Source organism: Amia ocellicauda, chromosome 10 (genome assembly GCF_036373705.1).
Source record: "Amia ocellicauda isolate fAmiCal2 chromosome 10, fAmiCal2.hap1, whole genome shotgun sequence".
Taxonomy (NCBI): domain Eukaryota; kingdom Metazoa; phylum Chordata; class Actinopteri; order Amiiformes; family Amiidae; genus Amia; species Amia ocellicauda.
The window spans coordinates 40,097,267-40,116,575 of NC_089859.1; the positions used below are offsets into that span (position 1 = coordinate 40,097,267).

The window sequence follows — 19,309 nt, forward strand, 5'->3', positions numbered from 1 at the left end:
AACACCTAACTAGAGGATCTGGTTCTTACCTTACGTTCTGGCCATACATTTTGCACAATTTCTAAAAAGTGGAAAGCTACTCTGTCCACATAGAGCTGTGAACTGTCCACCACAGCTTTGGACAGTATCTTATTTAACAATTAAAATGATTGAATTTGTGTTTGTAACATAATTATTTATATATTACAGGTAAAAAGCTTAGAAGTTTGGGAGAGCGAAAGCATATAGGTACAGTAAACTTCTTATTTTTATATTAATGAACAATCTCCATGCTGGCCTGTCTAGAACAGAACTGAAAATCACATTATAGGCTATACATTTTCAGTCTGAATGAGCCTTTTCTTACTTTGTAATTTAACATAATTTTCACTTACCTGGACATGTTATCTTGTCACCATAGCCATAATAAAGTATAACTATAGTGGTATGATAACTCTTGATTGAGTATATCGTAGGTCCAATCCTTTCTGCTGTAGAACTTCTACCATGTTCTACAATATTACTAATCACACAGTTCTCAAAATCAATTTGTCAGTTATTGTGACTACCACATTAACTGATCTTTTTCTTTCTTCCAGGAGTCATTGTGAGCTTTTGTCTGTTTCTAGTCCTGATCACTGGTCTGCTGCTTTTAGTCTGGATACATAAATTAAAAATACTGCAGAGAAGAGTATAGACAAAATAAATTGTGGAAACCGTAGCCGAAGATCTGCCTCACAAGCAAATAGCACAGCTGCTAAGACAACCTCTGAATCCCAGCCATTTTGACATCTTGGTGGAAAGTTGACCTCCTGCTGTGTAAACAACCCGGCTTTTCTGTTTTTAAATCTTGGAAGTCAGGGGGGCATCATCCACATAAAGCAGACACAGATAAAATGGAAAGCTGAGGTTTCTGTGCCAGGGAGGGCCTCCTCAGTTTTTCAGTTCAGGGAGGCACTGATTATTACCAATATTAATCAGTAGCTTTACTACTTCTATCTGGCTGATACAGGGGGTCCTTGAAAATTGTAGGGGATGCATTCTTGAAGATCAAGACAAATTGCGAAATGATAAATTAAGGGGAATTAATATCCATAACAAATAATGGGAATAGCTCTAGATGCGTTCCAACACACCAAAATAAAATAAAAATGTACTCATCTAAATGTCTTTCAAACTCTACAAACCACTCTTATAATTCATTATAAATATACTTTTATATACAAAATAAATGTGTAACTAGTACTGTATAACCTCTGTGAATGAACCAAACATAGTACTGTACCGTTTCTTAACACCAGCATTTTACTTAGCCCATCTCCAAAGCATTAAATCACATTATGTTAAATCAAGACATTAAAAATGAAGTAATTTGTACTGTTAGTAAAATTTGAGAGAAATTATTATTCATACAATTGAGCATGAATTTGAGTGTAAAAAATCAAAACAAAATCACTAATCCCACAGTATCACTGTTCACAGGCTGAGAACACATGCTTTTATGGGATGATGAGAGTGTGAGTCTAGCAACAGTTACAATATTATGATTTAGTGCTAAAATACTTATTTTGCACTTTCACAGTCACCATAGTTGGAGAAAGTAATAAGAATGGTAAGAGAATAGTAGTGAGGAGTAGCTTGCTCTCGATTGCTCCGTTTTATCTTTGGTTATTTTCATACTGTAAACACATCAGTATCCGCTGGCCACCATCCTGGGCAGATGCTTAGACCACGGAGTGACTTTGTAGCACGAATGTCAAAAGCTGCTGATGACTCTGCAAGGACAGATGACGAAAAACTAAAAAACATCCTATATTCATTAGCGATGTCTCTGCGAAATAACGAACAACGATTTGACGAATTGCGAGGACCCCCTGTACAGCGAAAGCCAGAACAGCAAAGAATATAATAACAAAGACTACATTATTTTGTTCCTTAGATGAAAATAGTATCCCAAAAGACCAATGGTTTAGAGATCTTATCAGTGTAGACAGAATCCCTTGGAAATCAGTACTACCTCATACCCTTTTTATCTCCTGCTGTAAGACATACAGCTATTTCAAAACAGAGTACTGCACAGGGTAAATAATACAGGATGTTATTTATCATAGAGCTATCCGCATCAAATATAAGTTTACATTGTACAGATTCTGTAGCAGACAATTTGATTTATGCTTTATAGTATTGCCCACTAATTCATCAGTTCTGGCACACAATTTTCACAGGTCATCTATCATTGTAGATTACCATTTTTGGTACACTAAACCCAGAACATTTTATATATATGTGTATAAATATTTTCACTTACCATAACAATGTGACAGAATACTACATAGGATCACTATACAAAGTGTTTCAAATATCAGTTGGAAAGCTTCTGAGATTATGTCCAAGGGAAGTGGTATTATACTTTCACACTTAGGAGGACAACTCATGAGAATGTTTTATATGGGTTAAATTAACAACCCAAGAAAAATACAGGGACATTTCCTTTATGCACAAATTTAATGTGAAACCCACAGCTATTTTTTCATCACCACTACCATGTGAAAATTGTTATTTATCTTGTGCTGTATTATGTGAAGGAATGAATAAATAAATACTGCAGTATCCCAAATTAATTTGCTTTTTGAGATTATTCTATAGTAGCAAACATGATTTTGAACAACAACGGGAGCAACAGCACTAAATGTAATATACAGGCCTTCAGAAACTTAAGAATACATATCTGTACTTATATATGTGGTATAAGCAACATGTTTCTTTGTGGAGAGAGTTTCATGGAAAGATTTAAGATCTGCACATTACTAATTTAAGCATGAACTTGCACCTTAATAGTGGGTATTCAATAGAAAAAGGAAACAGAACAAAGGTTAAGAGTAACATAGATAATTCTTTGCAAAATGAAAAAAAACATTACCCTAAAATAGTCCCATACATTGATTAATATTATATTAATCAATAATAATACATATGTGGTATAGGAGCATTAGTTTAATGTGTCTAGTAATAAATAATGTAGACTAATAAAGTCAAATGAAATGCTAAAATGACATCCTTTTGAATAGATAAATACACATCCACATACACATACACATACACATACAAGGATTCAATATTAAAATAAGATAAAGCTTGAATACTGCAATCTGTTTTTTATTTTACAGCATATCACATGATGCTAAAGATTACTACTATCAGAAATCCTGCCACAAACCTTTTCTTTTCTGATCAGGCCTGTTTGGTTTGAAGAAACCAATCATATGATGACCCAGTTTCATATTAACATATTCAAGAAGACAATTTCAAAACTAAAATAACCAAAGACAATCTTAATTACTGAAATAATGAATACTAACACCACATTATAGATACTTAAATTTGTATTTAAATGTTACTTAAATGACAGAAACAAGTTGTTGTTCTCAAAGTGTACACAACAGCCACTCTAACAGTATTTTAATTGTATGGTATGTCTTGTGAGCAGTGATGTAATGGGGACAGACTGGTTTCACTACCTGTTTCTATATTCAGCTTGGGATTTTTAAATTTTAACTTCTTGTATCAGGCTCTAACGTAGGCCCTTTGTTATTGTTTTTACTTTCATTAAAATGACGCATGGAAAAACCTAGGAAATACCACTCTGGTCTGACTTCCTCTATCTAAACCTACGCCACTCACATGATAACTAATACCAGACTGTGTTTTCTACTTGTTGTTGAAGGCTCTAGACAGATCCTACATGAATGCACAAATCCAGACTATAAGAGATACAGAGGTCTACTTTAATTACGTAACTGAAAGACATGTGCTTAACAGAGGTAGTTTAGCTTCGACTTGGTGTGTATACCTTAAAGGTATTCTAAAACCATATTCTAGTATCACTGTTACAGGAAGTATCCTCATAGAAATGTGGTTAGTTTGAGGGTGCAGTGTATAAAAAAACAAAAACATTTTATTCAGTTTTGGTTGGATACTGATGTGGTGACATGATGCCAATATCATTTAGCTTTACATTTTAAGAAATATAACGGAATTAATACTGTATTGCTTAGGCCACAATACATAGGTATAACTTTAAAGCAGAATTTAACAAGTACTGCCTGATTATGGTTTGCTATAATTGTAAAAAGTTAACTTTGTCCAAGATATTCTTGAAATAATAGTAGTATATTAGTAGTATAATAACTGCTTTAAGTATATATACTGCATATGTTTAATAAAACAATAAGAAAATAGATATTTAGCAAATTAATATATTTGTAATGCATTCTTTCACACAATATTCATATCATAAAATGATAGTGTATAAATGTTTCAATGAAGAAAGACAAAATTATAAGTTAAAAAAAAATCTGCTTCAGATTGCACTGTTTTGATTTCAAATTATAGAAAGTACATGAAGGAATATTGGGAGTTCATTTTTTTTCTCCATTAAATGTTCAAATGTTTAAAGTGACAAATTAGTTTCTAAAATACAATACAATTAAATAAAATACATTACCAATAATACTTGCATAGGAAGTAACCTACAACCTGCTATAGCAGCAGTTAGCAAAGTACTGTTTTGTTGACAGGTTAACATTAATGCTTTTCAAGCTGTTTTAAATATTATTAATAATAATATTTTATATCACATAAATGTGTGAATTGGGAATGAAAATAAACTTTAAAAAGCTGAAATAAATATAAAAAGTCTAAGGGCCGGATTAAATCAAAACTTTGACCCACCCGCTAATTGAAAACTACAGAACTGTACTCAGTTGCGGCTGCATTTTAAGTAAGATGCCACTTTCTTCTAATCATAAATTTAACAGCTATGATGAACAGGTTTGTAGTTTATTATTAGCGGGTGCGTCAAAGTTTTGATTTAATCCGGCCCTAAGTATTACCAAATGAGCAATAACAAAAAAACTGAAATCTTAATGGCTCTATATCCTGACTAATAATCTTGTCAACAAATACACTTTAGATCTTATGATATTCTTATCTTCTTGTTTCCTCTTCACAATTCACTGAAGGCTTCAGTCCAGCTTAATCTCCTTTTTAAACATATCTGAACAGTTTAGTTTATTACCTTTATTTTGAAAGATTATCAACATATACCCACTGAAACTGAATGGGAGCATGAGAGGTTGTCTCAGGACAATCAAGACAATTCTTGCATATAAAGATATCACATGGCACAAGTATACTTAAGATATTATACAAAATTATTTACATTTCTCTTTATTTTCTTCATATCCACAGCACTATTCATATTAAAAAAAAACACAAAAAAACTGCCTGTGACAGCTGAAATAAGAGAAAAAAAACCAACTGAAAATGTTAAAAAACAGACAAAATTAATCAACCACAGTTAGAGGTTGGAAGGTAAAGAAATAAAGGAGGCATCCTTCTTAACTTTGGCATTGGACAGAAATAATGTTAGTTTTCATGGTTCAGGAAAATACACGTTGAGCACTTAAAACGTTTAACTTCTTTAACCACCAGCGTAAAAAAGCAGGTTTTAAGCACCTCAACGGTGAGGTAAATTGTTCTTTCACCTTGTCTCTTGTTTTATTGTTTCTTTGTTTGTATGCTTCTTGCTTACATCGATGGAACCTTCACAAGCCCCTGTTCTTTTCGCATCACGGGAGCATGGATACTGCAGTCACGTGCCTCACACAGCCCAGGCACTCCAGGAGACCCAGCAATCCCAGCTTGGCCTACAGGACCAGTGTTTCCACGTGGGCCCTCCAGACCAGGGCTACCATCCTTGGCAACTCCTGCATAGCCAGGATAACCTGCAAATAAACATTGATCACTTAGCCAGGATGCCCTGTAAATAAACATTGAACACTTAGCCAGGATACCCTGCGAATAAACATATATATATATAATTTAATATAATTTCCAAGCAAGGTTACGCAACTCTATGTAACTAGGCAGCCTGGTCCCATAACATCAGGAGGAACAGTATATTGCAGTTGGGGTTTTCAGGCTCTCCTTTTAAAAAGCTGCTTATCATATATAAATGTAAAGAGACAAAGACTGTCTTGGATTGGGGACCGGAGGAAGTGTAAATCTGGTCTTCCTAGCACCAGTAACGATTCTAGACCCTTTCAACTGGAGGGGGCATGGCATTGTAATATTAGGGGGGCCATCAATTTCTCCGGGGGTGGGGGTGCTGACAGTGTTTTGTCAGTGATATAATCGGAGGGGGGGTGCTGACAGTGTTTTGTCCGCGATGTTATCTGGGGTAGATGTTGAATGTTTTTTCCATGGTGCTAGTTAGGTGGCCCACGGGGGGGGGGGGGCAAGCTTGCTGTCACGGGGGCACTGGCTCCCCCTCAGATCCGCCACTGCCTAGCCCCTCATCTACAGTGATCCTGACTAAAGCCAGTTACTGATAGGGATGAGAACAAATAGTAAAACATTCAACTATTCATCAATGATGGCAACTATCGACAAGTGAATCCAACATTCGACATGTAAAAAAAAAAAGGATATATTGATTTTATTGAGTATTGTTGATTGCCTCTATGTAACGGCAGAAGATTGACTGGAGGGTGGAATTTGTTATTTCTTGTCTGTGACTAGCTAATCTAAAACGTACCTTGGCTAATGATGGCTTCCTCACAGAAAAGTTCTGCATGGAAATACTTTGACAAAGTAAATTACTGTTAAGTGTAAAATATGTGCAGTGCAATTAAACTACCACAAATCTACAACTGGTATGTTAACCCAAAGGCGTAGGCTTGGTTTGAACATTGGTGGGGACACAACATTTTGGGGGGTGGAGTCACAGTTGCTAGGTTGGTCCAGGGGCAATCTTCCCCCCAGGAAAATTATTTTTTTAAAACACCCTTTAAATGCTTGTTTCTTATGACATTTCACAGGGGGATTTAAGCATTTCTAAGCCAGTCATGCTCTGAATATTCTACTTGTCATCCAAGAAAATAAAATCACTACTTCAACTTTGAAGTTCTTTATATTGTTGGAGAAGTCCAATTAAAACAACAGGAATAACGACTCCAATAATGACAGATTGACTGGGTTTTTAAATTTTATTTTAAGCCCATAGAATTACCTTTTACTCTCGATTCCTCATACACTTTCAAGCCTCAGTGAATAAAAACACTCTACATGGTCCCTGACTTCAGCCGCGCTATAAGTCATGCATTATGGGTTCTGAAGTTCTCTTGTCTGCTAATTGCCAAAGGTAAAGATCTTTGCCAAAACTCCAAACACCTACAAATCCCAGGGTGCCATTCGATTTAAAGCGCCAGGACATTTTTCCTCTCATTAATAACGTTACTGAAGCATTCACTGCGCCCCAGCTTCAGAACCTAAAGCCGAAGACAATCAAATTAGCGTTTTGGTTTTCAGGTAGTAGGAGCAAGTCTGGATAGAGTTAACTCTTTCTGGAGTGGATAAAATTACTCAACGTTTCAGATGTATCACAATTATTGGTAGGGACAATTCAACGTTCCCTTGGCATTGGTAGTCCCTACCGTCCCTGCCTAAATCTAAGCCAAACACCCTTATGCGATGCTAGCAATGACAGAAAAAAAGGAAAGAAGACCACAAAAACACATTGATATATAATTTAGTAAACTACATGCATAGCCAGATATTACCTATATAGGATATTTATTTTTAAATCACTTGAACTTGAACGTACAGGTATGTTTCCCATTTGATTTAACGTAGACCAGTAGTCTATATGTTGAGTGTGGTTTCAAAATATTGGAAAAGTTAATTGATTGGTTAATTAGATTGTATAAATTAGCAAGATAGATAAGTTAGTATAATACATTTGTATTACATTTTATTTTGCTGTTATGACTGGAAAGCATTGCCACAAGGACACTAATGTTTAGGCATTTGCATGGCAGCTCACATTGCTAGTACATATTATTAAACTATTATTGAATGAAAATCAAATTAATAATTGAATAATTGAAACAGAAGGATTTACAAGATTTACAAATTTTACAAGTTGCCATAGACAGACACAGGACAGTACAGATGAAAGGCAGCCATCTTCTGGTGTTCCTAGTTTCAGGTAGTCTTAGTATGCCTTAATTGAAGTTAATCTTGTCCGTAGTTTGCCTTAAGTTAAGTCAATTCGGTACAGCTGCTGAGTTGGTGAAAGTAAATAGGTTGAAGGAAAGGTGATTTAGTCTAGGACTAGCAGGATGTCAGTGAAGTGGATCCAGTTGGTGCCAGTTAGGTGTGAATTAGGGGCAGGTAGACAAAAGGGTACTTAAAGCTGCGCTGTTTCTTGTTGACAAAATAAGTCAAGCAGTTGACCAGGGGACAAAAAATACAAACAAATATAAAAAATAACAAAGACTTGCAAAATGTATAAGCATGTGGCCACTACATTGTCATGTTTGCAGAATGATTGCCTTCCTGGATGAACTCATCCAAGAGGATTTCATTTGTGAACATTGTGAGCATGTTGAAATCCTAGAGATGAAGGTCCATGATCTTGAGGCTCAGCTTGTTGATCTGTGCTGTATTAGTGATATGGAATAATTAGTCAATCAGCCCATTAGAGAGATGGTGTGCATGCCAAAACCTAGGAGAACTGAGACCTTAGAGCAGGAAAGTTTACAGAACTGCTGGGTTACAGTAGGTCATAACTGTAGAAAAGGGCGCCCACAACCCATGAGACATCCCAAGAGCTAAAAATGCCCAACAGGTTCCAACTGCTGGACGCCGAGTTGGACAGTGACAGCTCAGAGGGTGATGGGAGTTGAGCACCAGAGCACCATGGTGCCCACTCCTTCCCCCCAGAACAGGGAGTAGTTATAGTAGGAGACTCGATTAATTGAGGTGTAGATCACACAGTGTGTTCTAGTGAGACCCACATGGTATCTAGCCTGCCTGGTGCTCAGGTTGCAGATCTCCCTAAAGTAGTAGACGGGCTACTGGCCAAAGCCAGGGTGAATCCACTGATCATGGAACCAATGACATAGGAAAAGGGAGGGCAGAGGTTCTGCAAGACGAATTTAAAGAGTTAGGAAAGAAGCTAAAGAGCAGAACCTCCACTGTAGTTTTCTCCTAAATACTTCTGGTACCACGTGCCAGGCCAGGGATACAGGCAGAGATTAGAAAGTTCAACACGTGGTTGAAATCTTGGTGTAGGGAAGAGGGGTTTAGGTTTATAGAGCATTGGTCTTTCCTCTGGGATAGATGGGACCTGTACAAACTGGATGGTCTACATCTAAACAGAAGGGGGGCTAATGCACTGGGAGAGCGTATGTGCAGAGTAATTGAGAATCTTTTAAACTAGGAACCAGGGGGGCAGGGAGCTCTGACAATGGAAGATGTTCCACTAAGGAATGAAAACAAAGGGAAACTGCTAGTAGGAAAGTCCTGAAGTATTTGTACCTCAATGCCAGGAGTATAAGGAACAAGATGTTAGACCTAGAAGCCACAGTGCTGGCATGTGACTATGATGTTATAGGAGTGAGGGAAACATGGCTTACAGAAATTGATGGGGATGAATACAAGTTGAAAGGATACACACAGTTTAGGACAGAGGTGGTGGGGTAGCATTACATGTCAAAAATGACATGGAGGCAGAAGAACTCATATTAGATCCCAGTAACGAAACAGGGTCTTTGTGGGAGGATTAGTAGTAGGAGTGTGTTATTCAGATATTCAAAAAGATGTTGCCATTGTACAGTGTAATCAGGACTGCATGTAGCAAGGATGGGGCTGTTATAATGGGGGATTTCAATTTCCCAAACATAGACTGGGAAAGCCCAGTTGGGACTAAAGAAGCAGAAATAGAGATGGTTGAGATGGTAAATGATTGGTTGGTTCCCTGACAAATTGAGTTAGAAAGCAGAGAATGCATGCATTGATTTGATCTTTTCAAATGACCAAGATAAAGGAGGAAGTGAAACAGATGAAGGGCAAATAATAATAAATAATGGAAGTATCTTGGAAAATGAACAAGATGTGGCAAATGTTCTAAATGAGTATTTCACAGAGGTTTTTACAAAATAAAAAATTGATAACATGCCACAGGATAACAACCAGTCCAGTCAAATCCTAAGAGAGATCAGGATAAATGAGGAGGAGGTACTAAAGGGACTAGCAGAATTAAAAACAAACAAATCACCTGGGCCAGATGGTAGATTTCCAACAGTACTTAAAGAAATGAGGGAAATTTATAGGCCGCTAACTCAAATATTCCAAATGACACGTAGAACAGGGGATGTGCCCACTGACTGGAAGACAGCAAATGTCATACCAATCCACAAGAAAGGGGACAAAACTGAGCCAGGAAATTACAGACCCATTAGTCTCTCCTGTATTACTTGTAAAATGTTGGAAAAAAATATTAGACAGAAAATAGAGGAGCATCTTAATGAAAACCATATTCTTGGAGATAGTCAACATGGGTTTAGACAAGGCAGATCATGTCTTACTAATTTATTAGAGTTTTATGAACATGCAACTGTAGCTGTAGATCATGTGAAAACATATGATATACTTAGATTTTCAGAAAGCTTTTGATAAGGTTCCACACCAAAGACTGATCCTCAAATTGGAAGCTGTAGGCATTCAGGTTAATGTAAGTAGATGGATTATGAACTAGTTGATGTAGAGGAAACAGAGGGTGTCGATTAGAGGAGTTGCTTCTAACTGGAGTGAGGTTGTTAGTGGAGATCCACAGGGATCAGTACTAGGGCCTTTGCTTACTCTGTGATAGTTAGCAAACTTGTCAAATTAGCAGATGATACTAAAATAGGTGGCTCAGCAGATATAATCTCAGCAGCACAGGCTATTCAAAGGGACTTAGATAATATTCAGTTGTGGGCCGACACCTGGCAGATGAAATTCAATGTGGACAAGTGCAAGGTATTACATGCAGGTAACAAAAAAGTCCACTATAATGACACTATGGGAGGAATAGAACCAGATGAAGTAACACATGAGAAAGACCTAGGAGTCTACGTGGACTCCTCACTTTCTCCAGCCAAACAATGTGGGGAAGCAATAAAAAAAGGCAAAGAGTGTTAGGATATATTGTCAAAAGTGTAGAATTTAAAACAAGGGCAGTAATGTTCAGACTGTACAATGAACTAGTTAGAGCGCATCTGGATACTGTGTACAGTTCTGGGCTCCACATTCCACACAGATATCGCTGCTCTAGAGGCAGTTCAGAGGAGAGCAACCAGACTTATTCCAGGTCTGAAGGGAATGTCCTACTGAGAGACTGAGGGAACTGAACCTTTTCACCCTGGAACAGAGGAGACTACGTGGGGACTTGATTCAAGTCTTCAAAATCATGAAAGGCATCGACCACATCAAACCAGAGGAGCTTTTCCAGATCAGCAGGGACACACGCACCCAGGGACACAAATGGAAATTGGGCTTCAAGGCTTCAAGATGGAAAACAGGAGACACTTCTTTACACAGAGAGTTGTCACAATCTGGAACAAACTCCCCAGCAATGTGGTTGACGAGAAAAATTTGGGAACATATAAATATAGACTGGATAGTATCCTTGGTTCACTTAGTTATTAATGGACACCAAATGAGCACGATGGGTCGAATGGCCTCCTCTCAATTGTAAACTTTATGTTCTTATGAATAAAAATGTAAAAAAATAAAAACTTCTTGTTTGGTCAGGATACAGCTGTAAAGGCAAAATATTCAGTTCTTATGCACACGTCAGCTCTACCGTAACTTTCGGGAGACATCCATATTGTATAAACAAGTGTCACTTTGCAACAAAGTGGCTGTACATTGTGGTAAATGTGTTATAAGTCCTACCTCTAGTCCCTTGAAGTCCATCATGTCCTGGCAGTCCTATGCCTGCTTCACCCCGTTTTCCTTTGATACCTTTCCTACCTAGTTTTCAAAAAGGAATAGGAAAAGCAGATAGCCAAGTGGGATTTAAAAGGAAGGCAAATTAAATGTACCATAGTTTCAGTGACTCCAGGTCAATCATCATCTGGCTGCCCAGCATAACATAGTGCCTTAGTGGCACTACTGCATAGACATGCTACGATGAACTGGGAAAGAAGGTTGAGGTCTGCTGTACCTACGTAAATATAGCTCTTTGGATTTACAACAAAGATAGGAACCTGCCTAGACTCACAAGAACCCCAGAGATCTTCTGGAAGTGAAGAAGAAAGAAGTGATCATACCTTGTTGTCCATTCGCACCATTTTGTCCTTGCAAGCCGACTTCTCCCCTTGGCCCTTGGGCTCCTTTAAACCCAGCTAATCCTGATTTCCCCTGAAATTAATTAATGAGGAGTACTTTGGTCATGTGATGAGAAGTATAGGTTGAAAATGACTGCTTAAAGAGTAGTAAGTAGCTATTATTTAGAAAACTCAGAGACTTCTTAGTGAAAACCAACAGATTCCTGTTAAATATCCCAATACAGAGGACAACAAAGGTCTTTATCATCCACCACTTCTGACAATTATATCCAGAGCACTGCCTTGACAAGAAAAGACACATGGTTGTGTTAATAAGAGAAGATCACACCAATGGGACAATCCAAAATGCATATCTCTTTCACAACCAGATGCTCCACCTCCCTTCCTGTCTTTTTCTTGTTTGTTAAAAATCTGCAAATGGAAGGACTGAAAGATAGTCAGGAAAGCATTGTACCCAGCTGTGCTGTGCAGACTCATTTATGACATAGAAAATCCAATGAATTGCAATATAAAATTACAGTGTATATTGGTTTTACATTCGGCAGAAAGAGGAATCTTTGTCTGTCAAACAATCAGACCTGAGCAATCAAGCACTGGGATTATTATTTCGGTAAGTGAAAGGTTTGATTTGGCCCATGCCTAGGTCTCTTTCTTTAAAACAATATTTCACTAATACATTACAGAATCGTGGGTTTACTTGTGACAACAGCATATTCTGCCACACTTACTGGTTTCCCAGGAGGCCCTGGCAGACCTCTGATTCCAGGAGGTCCAATCAGGGTCCTACTGTTGATGGGACAACCTGCAGCACACTTGGAGCGGATTGAAGCTGCATACTGTGAGATCTGTCCGGTTACCACAGCTCTGCAAAGTTCATAGATCTGTGCATCACTCAAGCCTGGACCCTGTAAAGCATAATTTTGGACATTGTTTATTAGGCATTTTAATCTAATTTAATTTTCTCTACCTTAGTATTACTGTTCTGTTAATTTAGGTTGGTCCACCTAGCTGTCCAACACAAAGCAGGCTTATAATTAACTATTTTTAGCAATGTTATTTGATGGTGAATGTACTATACTGAACAAAATCCATCAGTAATACTTATTTTTTAGGTGCAAAGACAAATCATTGCATTCCAGGCTTTTCTAAATAATCTATTTGTTATTTAAAATGTAATTAAATTGCATAGCTTTGTTTTCTGTTTAATGTCAATTTAATACAACTTGGCTGTTTAAAACAAAATATTGCATATGCATCAATAGCTGAATGGACATGAAAGCCCATAATTATGAAGCAAATATATAACTAGACAGATGATGTTTTGATTATTCTTAAAATAAGTTTGATTGGGGTGACTCAAACATTCTGAAATCATATAAGGGATACCAGGGTAGTCAGGTCTTTCCTGTTCATCTGTGTATTTTTCAGGGCAATAGTGATGTCACATGTATGGCCCTGTACCAGAAGTATGTATTTTGTAATATTTTAAAAACAACAGATAAACCTAATCTTAATCACATAGCAGGTAGTAATATCCTTGAAGACAATTAAATGAGTCAATGTTATCATTGTTCTGCATAGAAATGTAGAAAATACAGAATAAAAAAAATGTAATCAAGCTCAAAAGTACAAAAGTAAAAAATACTAAAAAACTGATACACAGGTCAGCCCCTTCATCCATGTTTCTTGGTTGCAGTGGAAGATATACATAAATCAATTCTAAGAATACATATTTATGGTTCTTATGGCTACATTTCCTTAAAATACTGTAATTTAGTATTCAGATTGAGATTCTGGACCACAATATAAAATTATATATTAAATTAAAAATGTGTCTGTGTGAAAAATGATACCTTGAACACTGTGACATATTGTCCTGACACTCACAAATAATAGTTGTTCCCAGTGGGAGCTGGAAAAAAAACCCATTCACAGGAGAAAATATCTGATACCCTTTACCTGAGGTATTTTGTTATAATTAGGGACAGGGAAAACACAAATTAAAGTGATTCATCAACACAATTCTCTCATTGCTTTGCGAATAGGAGAATGTTAGTTTACTACCTTAAGCATCAATGGGAAAATTGCTATTTGAATTCCACATTCTCTCTAAATAAAAATGCCTGTATTTGAATAGAATAGCATTATACATGTGGAAAACAAAACCAATTGCATACATCCCTTAGTTTCTACAAGCTGCTTACATCTATATAAAGGCATCTTGTTGATACAGTTTGACATTGTACACTTACCGGTGGGCCTGGGAGTCCTTTTATCCCAGCTGATCCTACATGCCCACTATCTCCAATGGGACCTGTATCTCCCCTGGAGCCTGGAATTCCTGGGGGACCTCTGTGTCCTATTGGACCATCAGGGCCTGCAGAGCCCCTCACACCTTGCTGGAAACAGAGTAAAATGCTTAAGAAACTAAGCAACACTCCTTGACAAGGCCCAACAATTGATAAGGATATTTGCAAAAGAAGAACAGTTTTGCAATATTTGTGTAGAAGATGTAAACGTAGACCAGGGGTCTCCAGCTGGGATTCTGGATATCCCCACTCCAACAGGTTTTATAGGTCACCTGATTTAGACTGTCATTAAATTGCCTTAACTTGATTAGTCCTTAACTGGGAATACTTGGCAAATCTCTGCTGTTTACAAGGGCTGGAGAGCAGGGAAGATCCCACCAGTCTGAACAAATTGGATATTATTGCTTCTACTCTGAGAATAATAACACTTGCATGATAGTCACAGATATGCAACATTTACAGAATAGACTACTAAAGAATTGTGTTTTTTTCTTATCTGGGAATGTGAAAACATTAATAGAAGACATGTCTGTCAAGGACTATTGAGCGGGTTACCCTGTAAAAACCTTAACCTGGAAATCTAACAGGAGCCATTGTAGGCTGCAGATGGTAGATTTAAATCCTGGTAGAATGGCTAAAAATGGTAGATTGTACCTTGTATTACCCATTGGTTAAGAAATATTGTGGAAGTCTTCTATTCTTTTGCCACTAAGAGCACCATAAAGCCCAGGTTATACAACATTTATTTAAAGTTGTCATACTTATTTTAGACAATCAACCTTCTCATCATGCAGTGAGTGTCATGCACAACCAATGATTTGAGATAGAATAAAATAAAATAAAATAGAATCTATGACATTCTTCAAATGTCAAAATGTGACCTTGTTGTTTAAAAGTTTGTCTCTGAAGATTGATGTCTGGTATATTACAGAAGTACTTGACTGTCGGGTATTTGTTAATTTGGTTCTTTTGCTCTGCAGTTTAAGTTATAGAACTGTAGTGCAAGAGGAGATAAACATGACATTTAAGATTTACATTTACATTTTTGTCTTGAGTTCCCAATGAACTGAACAAATTGATATTTGACATTTTAGGGGATTGAAGAGGAAATGTATCGCTTTAAACATACATACCCATCCTTTATCTCCAATATCTCCTTTGCTTCCCTGTAGGCAGAAGGAAAAAATAAATGTAAATGTAGAGAAAACCTTGGAAGCTTTGAAATTCAGGAAATGTAAAAAGATACCTTGGGACAATAAGATTCATCTATCTTTTGTTTACCTTTTCTCCTTTGGCACCCTTAATACCTTGTCTTCCTCGATCACCCTAAAAAAGAAAATATTTGCCACATGTACAGTTTTATCCCCTAATTTGAAAACAATACAATGAAGCTTTGAAGTGCCACATAAGTCTGCTTTAGCTTAACTGAAAATGCTTTATGAATAAGTAAAAAAATATATAAATGTCATGAGAGTCACTGAAATAATGGCCTTGTTTTGGGGCTTGGATCATAACTGTTTTAATGGTGAAACACTCTACACATCCCTTCTACAGCCCAATGACAGAATCAGTCAAGTGTTAAAAATCTAGTAGAAGAGAAAACATGTATTCATTTATTAACTTACTTCATTAACTGATTAATTTGTGTCAATAATGATGTCAAAACTTGACTGAAGCACAGCCAGATGTTTAGGAAAGGTCTGTAGGCCATTGACCTATGTATTTTGCAGGTATTTTTAAAGAGGTTAAGAAAAGGAAAGGGAAAATAAAATAAACAGTGGCTAAAAAGAAAACTGAAGGTGAACTCACCTTATCACCATCTGGTCCTGTCTCTCCTTGAGCTCCCTGTGAAGGGAAACTAAAATCATAAGAAGCTTGAATCTACAGAAAATAAATAGTTGGAAACTGAAATCCGAGGATGTTACTTACAGGCTGTCCACTCAATCCCTTAGGTCCCGGCTTCCCAGGGAGCCCTGGGTCCCCTGATGCTCCTCTGGCTCCCTGAAATACACAAAACAGACACAACCATCAGTCATTTTCTGCCAAACAATAAAGCATTAAAGTTTGTTGAACATTGATTCATTCTATAGAAAACTTTAAAGATTTAAAGATTGGCTGAACTGAGTTAATGATGTATATGTGAATCGAATATCACTTATAGTAACTTAAATTGTTGACAGTTGTCTTCACACAGTAATGTAGTCTCCTGGATTAGGTTTTCAGATCTGTGAGTGCAGTTTGTGGGAACTTACAATATGTTCCTCTTTCCATTGGTGACTGATGCTCAGATATTCTTAAAATAGTGTGACACTGGCTGTGCAGTTCACTTTTAGTATAGAAACAATAACTAGGAAGGTCAGAATAATACTACAATTTCAAAGTCACTACACAAGTATGCATCACTAATGGTAGCCAACATGGAAAACATATTTGTAGAATTCCAGTATGCATTTTTAATATTTAAAATATATTTTGAACACCTAATTTATACAGTAAATAATATTTATAATAATACATTTGTATATCTAACAATTCACATGTATACATTTACAGTGTGATTTCCTCATTAGGCTTGGATATGATTTAAAAACACATACAAGATCATTTATTAAAAGAGTCTAAAAAATGTTATACATGAAAACAAACACAGACACATTAGGCAGATAACTAGTGCAGGCCAGAGGAGGCAGATTATATATGTTCTCTTTCCTTTGCTCCTTTTATATTTAGTTTACTTGCTAGTTACAATACAAGTGTGTAGTCCTGTTTGTGGCTTTGGGTGTCTTCTCGCCTGCACTGTCCAGGGAGTGACCACTCTTCACTGGTGACGGGAGCTTATGGCTTTCGAAATGTAACTCCTTAATTACCAATTTAAGTTACGTAAACTAGCTTTGTACTTTACAGAGACAAGAGAGGGAGAATTCCAATTAATTTGTGTTGTGAAATCATGAAAAAATAAATTAGTTAATGACAAATGTGCAAATAAAGGGTGATCTGAGGACTGCTACAAAAGTATTTCCAAAAAATATGTCATACTATCAAAACCTAAAATCAGGGTTTTTTACAGAGAGACTGATGGATTGAAAAGCTGATTCCTGACTATGGTTCTGTATCTGGTCTGTATGCTCTGCTCTGCTTCTGGATCTGGATCTGTATGTCCTTCCTGTGATATGAGTATGTTCTAGGTTATAATTTTTTCTCCTAATCATCATGGTTAACATCAGAGACAAATTATTTTATACTTTCACTTGTGTTTTTATAATGTTTATAATGGATTTAATGAAAGGTCATCAGCCGTTAGAAATAAAACCATTTCCTTCTTGGTGGTTTCAGTTTTTATGTCTTTGTTACCTAGCCTTTACCAGACTTTTTTCAGCCAATATTCTGAACACTCTTTAGTGAATCACAGAAAAAAGGCTTCAGGTACACATAAGTCTACTGACCCTTAAACACTGTATGTGAAATCACGTACATTTTAACTTACATTTTATAAATTTCTCCTGTTTATTAACTTTTATCAGTTTACAACATGTGCTATACAAGGACTAACACTTGTTGTTTAACCTAGATCACAAAAATATGTTTGCTGTTGTTAGTCATCAGTATATCGAAAATGAACATATATAATTGTTTAATGGTTTGTTAAATGAGCACAGACCAACATAAAAAACACTGAACATGCAGCCCTATGTATTTCTTGTCCTCAGTAGACATCTTACCTGGGTGCCTGGTCTCCCAGGGGGTCCTCTGGGTCCAGGATCTCCTCTTTCACCCTATTGGAAAGGAACAATACCGTTTACATACAGTATAAGTATTCAGTATTCATTTCACAAACACAAAGCTTGTGGCTTTGTCAGTTATTGTTTATTTTATCTATTCTCATTTGATTACCTTCTCTCTCTATTTTATGTGACTTAATTTGGTGTGATTGTGAAATGTATTTATCAGTGGCAAATGGTGTGATTGAATTTGTCTTTGTATGATAACTGCAGTAAAAATGAAAAGATGTCCTTCATTCTGTGTATTTCCCTGTCAAATTGCTTACAACAAGGCCTATAGTCTACCAAAAAGTACTGTGATTTGATATTCTAGGATTTATATGGACCTCAGGAACTGTTTGTATCTATTTGTGTGCTGCCCAGGCATGGCGGCTCAATCATATGGGCAGGTGGGGCAAAGCATGTTTGGACACCTCTGAACTACAGTGCAGGTTATATACAATCTGATGTGATAAACTTCTCAACTCCTTAGTTTGATATGTAAGCACATATGGGGCTTGGGTCAGGGAGTCCTGGAATGAAACAAACCCCTGGAATGCAGCTGATAGATAGTTGATATAACTATCTTGATTGATAGGTTGATAGAACACTGTCACATTTGATCTCTCATCATATTTGTCAGAAACCAAAATACAACCAAACTACAATTTCACACAATGCTACCAGAACCTAATGAGATGGGATTCTACTACATTTTTTGTTGTTGTTATTTACTTTCACAAATGCCATCAAAAACTTAATTCAAATTGTTTTTCAGACTTACCTTAGGTCCAAAAGGCCCTGGATCTCCTATTACCCCAGGCACACCCAAAGGACCCTGTAGAAATGGAAATTACAGTTTCTCTGTTTTATTGTAAAGTATTTGCATGATTTAAAATTCAAATTCATTCTGAGGAACCTCAGCTTACATCAGGTCCTGGGTCTCCATCACTACCAGGCATTCCTCCCATACCGATATCTCCCTGGATGAGGGAAAATAATTGAACAAAGTTCTGATAATTTGCTTCAGAATACAAATTTCAATTCACTTCACTTATCATTGTTCTACACAAACAGACCACTA

The 19,309-nt window shown here is 36.7% G+C and overlaps 1 protein-coding gene across 1 annotated transcript in view; it reads right to left on the reverse strand.

Moving 5' to 3' along the window:
* Positions 1-3,119: 3,119 nt before the first annotated feature.
* The window catches only part of LOC136760594 (collagen alpha-2(IX) chain), a 38,801-nt gene continuing 22,611 nt past the window's right edge, over positions 3,120-19,309 (reverse strand). The window contains exons 18-29 of the mRNA XM_066716076.1: positions 19,155-19,208; positions 19,010-19,063; positions 18,187-18,240; positions 16,397-16,468; positions 16,277-16,312; positions 15,749-15,793; positions 15,601-15,633; positions 14,411-14,557; positions 12,887-13,063; positions 12,141-12,231; positions 11,764-11,841; positions 3,120-5,765 (exon numbers count right to left, since the gene is read on the reverse strand). Coding sequence (XP_066572173.1) covers positions 5,569-5,765; positions 11,764-11,841; positions 12,141-12,231; positions 12,887-13,063; positions 14,411-14,557; positions 15,601-15,633; positions 15,749-15,793; positions 16,277-16,312; positions 16,397-16,468; positions 18,187-18,240; positions 19,010-19,063; positions 19,155-19,208 — 1,038 coding nt within the window. The 3' untranslated portion in view covers positions 3,120-5,568. The remainder of the gene's footprint in view (positions 5,766-11,763; positions 11,842-12,140; positions 12,232-12,886; positions 13,064-14,410; positions 14,558-15,600; positions 15,634-15,748; positions 15,794-16,276; positions 16,313-16,396; positions 16,469-18,186; positions 18,241-19,009; positions 19,064-19,154; positions 19,209-19,309) is intronic.